Below are 10,518 nucleotides of genomic sequence, written 5' to 3' on the forward strand. Positions count from 1 at the left end.
GAATTATCTTAACCAGTCAAAAAAGCTTAAATCTTAAATCAACGTCCCCTGATTAACTATTGATCATGAAATTTGGAGGGACGCTTGACTGAGCCAACATTGCAGAAATGAGTTATCATCATTCATTTTCAAAGTTACAGTGATAAAAAAAGATAATTCAATGCTTACATTTTAAATGTTATGCCAACTTTCAATTTTCAGACGTCCCTATTGTAGAGATTAACACAAAACCGTACAGTGTCACGAAAGGACAACACATTGTGCTGAAATGTGAACTGATTAAAAGTACCACTTCAATCGTCGATGTGCAATGGAAAAGAAAGGCGAAAGGAGAAGGCACATTCACAGACATTGAGATCGACGACAAGAGATATATTGGTGGATCTGTTAAGTCGCCATCTCTTTGTATAACGGAGACAAGAGAGGAGGACAATGAGGCAATATATGTCTGTCATGCTAAAAACGCAGCCGGAACAGGGAAGAGTGATGAGATCCACGTCATAATCAAACAACCAGAGCAAGTAAAAGGTACGCTTTTCAACAATTCGTCATTCAGTAGTCAATATATAGTCTATTAAATCAAAATAGCTTCTTAATAAGCCAAGAGCCTGTTTTCATAGCATTAGATATGTTTTAACATTTTCATTATCTGTTTTGAAGAGCCGAACATAACATAAAATGGTTATGTGGCATGTACAACCAATGCTTTTTGGCCATCTGGTTCGTTCAAAGTAATTATCTAAACCTGTCGAAAATGCTTAAATCTGATAATCAACTTCCCCTGAATAACTATGGATCATGAACTTTGGAGGGAAGCATGATTAGACCAACATTGCAGAAATAAATTATTATGATTCATTTTAGAAGATGCCTTTACATTTTATCAGGTATACCATGTAGTTATGACATGTCTTGTTAGTTAAAATATATAAATGTGACATGGGTTAAATAGCTTTAAATATGTATTTTATGCCGACATCATTAAATCACAATTCAAGCGATACAACGAAAAGATAGCACAGTAACACACATGCTGTCTTAGTCGTCGATGTTACCATGTAGTAGTAAGTTGATCAGGTTTGTATATAATATCACGATTATAATAATAATGACACACAAACAACAAGAGAATGCTGAAGTGTCAACAAAGTTATGAATCGTAATTCAGATTTTCTAACTAAACTGTTGAAACAGAGAGGCAGGTGCATTAAACCCCTGATCGATTTAAAAAAAAAAACATTTGTAAAGTGTGTATTTTATTAATTCTGCCACGACTCAAAACATATAACTGTGGTCATCAAGATTACAGCAAACTTCGGGGATTTACTACTTTTTGTTAATCTCTGCATATGATACAATATGTAGATTTAACAAGACCTATTGCTTATAATTGTAGATACCATGGCTACTTTTTAATTTACGTTGAATATATTTTCTTACACAGATCCTGAAAAGACTTTTGACGGTCAGTGGAAAAATGCAATGAAAATGGCAGAAACCTTTATTCAACCCTTTGGAGAGTTAAAAGGTTTGTTAATAGAGTCATTGTATATATTTCACTGTTTAAATCAAGATTTATTTTGAATTTCTTTATTTTAATCATTTGAAATTTGTGTTGAACTTGAAACCAATTCCAAGAAAGGCTTCTCTGCAGCTGTGCACTCTGTTTTTATTTTCTTTATAAAATTTTGCCGAGTAATTGACTTTTAAACTTGGTCATTTTTTGTCTTCAATCACATTTCCAGTCCGTCTTTCGTCCTACTATCAATCTGTGACCCATTTGCCCAAAGTACAACCACTTTTTGACGAGTCGTACGAAACCAGGTGTACTTAATGTAATATTAATATCAATTGTTTCCAGGAAACTAATTTCTTGTAGGAGTTTATTTGCTATCCTGCGACTTTAGCTACTGATTTCAAATGATGTACTTATTATATTTGAGTTTGCAATTAATTATTCTTATCTTAATACACCGGCTTCAAAAATGATATAATATTTTGTCGCTGTTGAAGGCTTCATAGCAACAGGGGATATGGACATCAGAAATATCCACGTACGATTTACTGTTCACGAAGACAAAATATATCTCAAAGAATCCCTTCAAGAAAAGATTGCAGCAGCTTTATGTGTAGACCATAGGATTGTCAACATAATGTTGACCAGAGGTAAATATAATGTGTTACTTTATGCTACCAGAAATACTATTTAATATTAGTCGTAAAAAATCATCTAGATACATTGATCCATATCATAATTCTTTTATCTATCTTTTTCAAAGGTTGCATCATCGTGTCGTTCGACATAACTGGTGCTACACATCCATTGCAAACATCTGCGTTGGCCTTAGCGGAACGATTCGGTACAGGTCTGAAAGACAGCTCTATTCTTCTGACTGATGAATCCGGAAACCCGTTACAAGTACAACCCGATTCTGTAAAGTTAACAATGAAAGATACGGCTGATGGTAAGTATATATATATATATTATAAGATTTTTTACAAAATAAAATCGAAATAAAAACCTTAAATATAGAAACCTGTGTAATGACTTCCATTGGAAAGGTAATGTTGAATAGAAAAAAATGTTCGCTGTATTTGTTAAAAAATATCATTAAGTTCTAGCATTAATCTTCATTATCAGTTTAATAGCCTATGAATAAGGTTATCTTAAATCACCATATCTTCAAATTTTCCTTGATATTTTTGGGCTAAAATCTAAAATTTAACACCCGTTCAACATAATTTCATTAACATTTTCAATTTTATATATCCAAACTCTACAAGCGATACATCCGTTATATGATACGATATCATACAATTAATACATTATCAAAATACCACGTTCTATTTACATAAAGGTTAACTAAGAACATAATAAGGGAACTGACGTCAAAATGAAGAAATGAACAATTGTTTTGTTTTTCATTCCAATGGTTGAACATAAATTGATTTCATACGCAGACTAACTCAAAACTAATGAAAGCATCCGACGGGAGGCACTGATGATTTAAGAATTGCTCTATTTCCAAAACAGCGTAATTCATTTCTTTTTGTACCTATTTCCATTTGTCACAGCCTATATTACGAAAGCATAGCCAAAATTATCAGCTTATGATTACAATTAATTTTACAAATGTTTGTTTCGAAACAATGTAAGTTTTAGAAACAGGACCTTACATTCAGAAGCAGGACACCCAATTAATATTAGGTAATTTCCGAAAATTAGGTCGTGATCCAGATCATTTGGTGGTCAGTTAAAGCTAGGCTTTCTACAGTTACCGCCCTTTCTTTATTGTTTTCTAGAAATACATTGAGTCCACATCAGTGGTATAATATTTCCATACACAAATGTTTCATGTATAAGATATATAACGCCTAGCGTCACAATCTATTTAAATAACACTGAACTTGTATCCCTGCATTTGTTACCGGTATTACTTTTAATGACAAACTAGCTTTTATAATTTGACCGTTAAAATATGATCATGAGGCGGTGACCGTATACTGCTATATTGTCACTACGTTCACCGTTGCGTGGCTAATTTAAAAGAAATACCGTAGCAGTGGATGCAAAACAAGCATCTAATTCTCGGAGATCATGTCCTTTTTTCCGGGGAAATGACCTGATCAGAGTAAAGCGTTCTCTTCCTGACAATACGGCCAAGTTCCTACCGTTTACTCGCTTTTTTTTGTTTCTCACTTTAAAATATAGAGATTAACAGCATACAAATCAAGTGAACGTAGAGGTAGGAACAAGATTAAATATTCTTACGAAGAATTTTAAATAAAATGTCATGGCATTTATGTAGCGTTTAACATTGCAGGTTACAAATATTTCAGATTTTATAGATTATGAATAAGCAAATGTTAAATCAGCACACCGTCTCGACAGTACTCTTACTATTATGTAATATTTTTTGCTATTTTTTTGTATCATATTCTTTCCACTTTTATAAAATAATTTTCAATCACAATGTTCGACAGCTGCCGCTGATGTGAATTGGCCGATAGTAAGCATCGATCAAGCTGCATTCTGTGTTGAAATCGGAAACATAGCTATCTTTAAAAGCAGGCTGTTGACGTCAACCCCTATCATCTCAGTTACATGGTTCCGAATCAACAAAGACGACGGAACAGAACATGCCATTGAGATTGATAGCGATAAATACTTTGGAGGTTCTGTTGAGTCACCATCTTTGGTAATTGGTGACACAACAGTTGAGGATGAAGGGTGTTATGTATGTCTTGTTGAAAACAGCTATGGTGTCGGAAAAAGCTTCTCCACCTCCCTATGTGTTATCAATAGTGGTATGTATCATAATGAAGCATTAACTATGGTTTATCGATGACATCTGTGTTACACAAATATTATACATGTAGCACAACATTCCATATTACATCTGCATTGGTAACTCAAAAATATTTTGATAAAAAATGTATATATTGTTTTGTTGTTTATGTAAAAAATAATACTTTCAAAGGTATATTATTACTCGCAAAACAAAGGATTACACCCAGGAAATAAACCAAAACAACCAATGGTATTATTGTTAAATCAATGTTGTTTTCGTATTAAGCCTCTATTGACAATATGACCAATTTGCAATTTGTAAACAAGTATAACGCGTTTATTTTATTTTATTTGTAATTGCTTCACAAAACCTGTATAAATTATATTGTTCGTATTGTATACACTGAACTATCTGAAGAAGACTGATACTTTCCTTTGAATCAGACAACATTGACACGTTTTTTGCGGTGCTACAAGCTGAGACGTTACAAAAAGACAGCGAGTCAACAAGTAGTTCCAAGACAACAAGTGACGACAGTTCGACGATACAAACAATTACTGGAAAAGCGTCACCTGTAAGTACTGACAATTTATGTATATTCAGCACCAAACATATAAAAAAGATCAGTGACATCATCTACACATCAGATTGTACAGAACAATGTGTTTTTTTCTTTTACAATCCATTAGCACATACGGTATTATTGCTTGCACCTTGGACATTCTTAATAACTTCAAACATAATACTAGCTTGTAATGGGCATTTTTTTCCGACATGACTGACTGGACATGTTGGTCTGTACATGTATTCAGGAAATTATAATAATAGTTTTGATGATACAAAACAGATAGTACATAAGTAAACATCATATCATTATGTTAAACAACTTTTGTTTTCAACCAATTGCCAAGCTAGAGGTGTCTTATAAAATGTCAGCTGTTCCGGGTGTTAAGTGCCCTGTCAGTTGTTCCGGATGTAAAGTTTCCTGTCAGTTCCAGGTGTATTGGTCGAATGGTTAACACTTCGGCCTTCCACGCAGACGGCCGGGGTTCGATCCTCGAAGTCAATGTACGCATGGAATATCAGAGAGAGTGTTTTATCTCCTGCCCACACAACTCCAACAACCCAGGTTTAGTATAAAATGGTCTGGGGGGATGTTGCGGTATGTGTGGTGTAGCATTCAAGTGAGGTGGCACTATAAAAGATGCCATTGGAAGCACGGTCCCACTACAAAACAGAAAACAATACATATCCAGCCCACACGCAGGCACGCACACATAGGGAGATATTAGCCAGGTGGCATAGGACTAGTAGTTAGCGCCTGGTAAGGCAGCTCCTGCGAATTCCTCAAAATTGAATTAATTAATGTATATGTGTAACAGTCTCATAAAACACGAGATGTTGAGGGTTCGATGATATTTTATTACATGGAAATAAAACCCTAGAAAACAAAACATAAAATACATTACTCACACACCCTTATTTAAAACCGCAAAGAACGATAACTCTTTACTTACATATATATTGCAATTCAATCAGTTATTCTCGTTTATACATAATTGAGAGATGTAAATTGTATTTTACAATATACAATTTATTACTAGAAATATAACTTTACAATTATTTTCCATTTAAGAATGAAAATATAGCTACGGTTAAATTTATTAAATTAACACACCTCAAGAACAAATCTTTTGTTATATTTATATAAGATATGGGTATATCTTTAAATTACACAATTACTTCTCATATAATAAAAGTGACTTTGCACAAATGAAATATATCCATACAATCACCCTACGAGATATTGCAGGGGTTTACACGTGGCTTAAGAGCCATATATATCATTGCCTTGGACCAAATGGACTGAAAGGTTCACCTCTAAAAAGAATAACATGAAATTTTCAGCAAGCATCTTCACTAGAAACTTGTGTATAAAACTAATGAGTATTTACCTTTATTTAATTATAGACAAAGCCCACCTAAAATGGCGGTAACTGCCCATTACAAAAGTTTATAACTCAAGACAAAGATAATTATATTTTTTACCATTGAACCATTATTTAAACGTTATACAGAATGAGCCTACACCTAATGTTTTAAATCTGGAGTACAATTATTTACCAAAACCAGTATAAAATAGTATAACTTACCACCAAATATAGCCAAGGCATATTCTATTACAAAGCTCCTTTAAAATGAAGGATTACACCAGGTGCCAGGTGTGAAAACGTGGATAGAAGTCAGAGTGAGATTGAAAGCAAGAACTTCAGGTTAATCTTGTCCAATCACAATCCCTATAGTCCATCACATGTCAATACATGAAGATACTTAAAGACAGGTCACCTGTTCATAAACATTAAGGCATCCCATTACAGGAAAGACTTTTAAGGAATCCCATGCCCGTCTTTATATAAAATTCAAACAGCACATTCATTATATACAATGATCACATATCCTAATGACAGAATAATTCAACCTGCCACATACTCCCCTCTGTTGGGAAATGATGCCCTCATCATATAAACTCTGAGAATACAATATACCTTCTCCAAGTTATGAATATATAAAATGCATGTAAAACTTATATAATGGATATGATAATATATAAAACAATGCAAAGGCAAAAATCTCCAGACTTAATGACAGCTTTAAGCCAATAATGATGTTAAAACTTGTTCAGGCATCCGGTCCACAACTCCTGACTCCACCAATTGTTGGAAGTATTCCGCTATGGCTCCCAAATCAGAAGTTGGGACTGGGTCCTGACGTAACACAAAGTCTTTGTGCCACTCAGGGGACATTCGAATCCTGGTTGATCTCATGGGAAGGGGAATAGGTGCCTGCCTGGTACTTTAAGCAGATGCTGCCTCTCCATCATCTTCAATATCCAGGGATGGCTCGAGGACAGCTTCAGGTTGGGGAATCTCTTCCTCCATAGAGAAAGCATGATCGTCACCATTAACCCCATGACCTCCAACTTCACCAATACCCAAGCCGTCGCTTTTCAATTGTGAAGTTCCGGCGTCCTCGCCAGCTTCCGTATCATCAATGGCATTGGCAGGGATGCCTGACACAGCCGCTAGGTATCGATGTACTGTAAAGCGCTTTAGAGTGGCCTATGTTAGCTAGATAGGGCGCTATATCAAATGTTGAATATAAAGTGTCCTGTCTGTTGTTCTGGGTTACAAGTGTCCTTTTAGCTGTTCCGGGTGTATAGTTTCATGTGAGTTGTTCCGGGTGTTAAGTGTCCTGTCAGTTGTTCCGGGTGTTAAGTGTCCTGTCAGTTGTTCCGGATGTAAAGAGTCCTGATTGTTGTTTCGGGTGTAAAGTGTCCTGTCAGTTGTTCCGGGTGTAAAGAGTCCTGATTGTTGTTTCGGGTGTACAATGTCATGTTATTTGTTCCGGGTGTAAAGAGTCCTGATTGATGTTTCGGGTGTAAAATGTCATGTTATTTGTTCCAGGTGTTTAGTGTCCTGTCAGTTATTCCGTCTTTTAAGAGTTCTGATTGTTGTTTCGGGTGTATAGTGAACTGTCAGTTATTCTGGGTGTTAAGAGTCCTGCCAGTTGTACCGGTGTTTCGTGTCCTGTCACTTGTTCCGGGTGTAAAGAGTCCTGATTGTTGTTTCAGATGTAAAATGTCATGTTATTTGTTCCGGGTGTTAAGTGTCCTGTCAGTTGTTCCGTGTGTTAAGTGTCCTGTCAGTTGTTGCGTTTGTTAAGTGTCCTGTCAGTTGTTCCAGGTGTGAAGTGTCCTGTCAGTTGTTCCAGGTGTAAAGTGTCCTGTCAGTTATTCCGGGTGTTTCGTGTCCTGTCAGTTGTTCCAGGTGTAAAGTGTTCTGTCAGTTGTTCCAGGTGTTAAGTGTCCTGTCAGTTGTTCCGGATGTTACGAGTCCTGATAGTTGTTTCGGGTGTAAAGTATCAGGGTTCTAGTACCGAATAGCTTTGATAGGACGCACGGGGTTTGGAAAGAGTGCGACTGGAAACACCATTCTGGGTAAGTAATCCTTCACGTCTAAATTAGCTGGATCTTCAGTGACAAAGAAATGTAAATTCCACACAGCATAGCGTTTTGGCAAGAAGTTGTTAGTAGTTGACACACTGGGACTGTTCGACACGGTATTAGCCAACGAAGGTATCGCAAAAGAAATTCTTAAATGCATAGGAATTCTGACTCCCGGACCACATGTCTTTATTCTTGTTGTTCAAGTAGGGCGCTTCACACCAGAATACTTAGCATTTGATAACTTTTCGAGCGGTAAGATAACTGAATGTGATGTACTAGATCTGTTTAGAATGATCCAAGCTATCATGAAGGAGACTGGCAAAGCTTACTTCTCAAATGACAAGATTGAAAACTCAGGGCTGGAATTTCAGCGACGCTAAGAAAACCAAACTTAAAAGAGAAAAGAAGATTGAGCAGATTCAGGAAAAGATTGACTTCAAAGAAAAAGAATGGGAAAGACATAAAAAAGAAATTGGATGGGGGAAACAATGCAAGTAGAAGAATTGGAACTTCAAACAAAGGAAAAGGAAAATTCCGAACAAGAGGCCGAAAAAAAGGAACTTGGAGGAAACAAAAAGAAATTTGAAATCGAAAAAGTCGAGTCCGAGATAAGAAACACGAATTAGAGGAAGAAGAAAAACGATACAAGGAAGAAATTAGAAACATGCGAGACAATGATAGGAAAAGGTACGAAAACGAAGGGAAGACTGTTATGGTCTGGGCTATAACTGCAGCAACAACCGCTGGGAAAGCACTATGGGGATATATCTTTGAAATTATTTCAATAGAAGCATTTCCTATTATAAGCACAAGTTCGCAGAAGTGTTATTTTATTGCTTCAGTTGACTTTGAGTTTTGCAGCATGTGAATGTAAAACACCATAACTAATATGAAGCATAAACAATGTCCTTTTTCAATCATAAATGTTTTTATTTAAATAAAAATGTGTATATATTAATGATTTGTTCCAGATTACACGTGTCCAGTCAGTTGTTCAGGATGTAAATTGCCGTTTAAGTTGTTTAAAATGTAGTATATATCCTATTTGATGGTCGGGATCTAGTGTGTCAATTAAGTTGTCCCGGATTTCACATGTCCTGATAGTTGTTCCGGATGTAATAGATTTCCTGCTTGTTGTTCCGGATGTGACGTGCCCTTTAGTTGTTCCGGATATAGTGGGTCCTGTTGGTGGCTCCGGAAGGAAAGTGTACTGTTAGTTGTTCCGGATGTAATAGATGGTCTGCTTGTTGTTCCGGATCTCGTGTGTTGAGTTAGTTGTTCCGGATGAATCATGTCTTGTTAGTTATTCCAGATGTAACGTGTCCTGTTAATTGTTCTGGATGAAACGTGTCCTGTCAATTGTTCCGTATTTCATGTTTCCAGATAGCTGTTTCAAATGTAACAAGTCCTTTTAGTTGTTTCAGTTGTAAGGTGTCCTTTAAGTTGTTCCGGGTTTTAATTTGTCATGTTAGTTGTTTCTGATGTAACGTGTCCTGCTTGTTGTTCCGGGTGTAACAAGTCTTGTTTATTATTTCGGATGTAACGTGTCATGTTAGTGGTTCCTGACAGAAAGTGCATTGGTATTGCTCTGATTTAAACCTGTCATGTTAGTTGCTCCGGAATTAACGTGTCCTGGTAGTTGTTTAGGATGTAACGTGTCATGTTAGCTGTTTTGGAGGTAACGTGTCATGTTGGTTGTTCCGGATGTAACGTGTCCTGTTAGTTCTTTCGGATGTAATGTGTCCTGTTAGTTGTTTTGGAGGTAACGTGTCATGTTGGTTGTTTCAGATAAAATGTGTCCCGTTAGTTGTTCCGGATGTAACGTGTTCCTATTAGTGGCTCCTGAAGGAAAGTGTACTGCTAGTTGTTCCGAATTTAACATGTCCTGCCAGTTGTTCCGGATGTAACGTGTCCTGGTAGTTCTTTCGGATGTAACGTGTCCTGGTAGTTGTTGCGAATGTAACGTGTCATGTTATTTGTTTAGGATGCAACGTGTCCTGGTAGTTGTTCCGGATGTAACGTGTCCTGGTAGTTGTTCCGGATGTAACGTGTCCTGTTAGTTGTTCCAGATGTAACGTGTCCTGTTAGTTGTTTCAGATGTAATGTGTCCTTTTAGTTGTTCCGGATGTAACGTGTCCAGTTAGTTGTTCCGGATGTAACGTGTCCTGTTAGTTGTTCCGGATGTAACGTGTCCTGTTAGTTGTTCCGGATGTAACGTGT

The 10,518-nt window shown here is 36.4% G+C and overlaps 1 protein-coding gene across 1 annotated transcript in view; it reads left to right on the forward strand.

Annotated features, from left to right (window-relative positions):
- LOC110457557 overlaps positions 1 to 10,518 on the forward strand; it is a 45,437-nt gene that overhangs the window by 11,179 nt on the left and 23,740 nt on the right. Inside the window, exons 4-9 of the mRNA XM_021508886.1 lie at positions 202 to 528; positions 1,445 to 1,528; positions 2,014 to 2,166; positions 2,280 to 2,465; positions 3,985 to 4,308; positions 4,736 to 4,866. Of these exons, the coding sequence (XP_021364561.1) occupies positions 202 to 528; positions 1,445 to 1,528; positions 2,014 to 2,166; positions 2,280 to 2,465; positions 3,985 to 4,308; positions 4,736 to 4,866 (1,205 nt within the window). The remainder of the gene's footprint in view (positions 1 to 201; positions 529 to 1,444; positions 1,529 to 2,013; positions 2,167 to 2,279; positions 2,466 to 3,984; positions 4,309 to 4,735; positions 4,867 to 10,518) is intronic.

The sequence above is a fragment of the Mizuhopecten yessoensis genome, unplaced genomic scaffold (assembly GCF_002113885.1).
Source record: "Mizuhopecten yessoensis strain PY_sf001 unplaced genomic scaffold, ASM211388v2 scaffold9231, whole genome shotgun sequence".
NCBI lineage: Eukaryota > Metazoa > Mollusca > Bivalvia > Pectinida > Pectinidae > Mizuhopecten > Mizuhopecten yessoensis.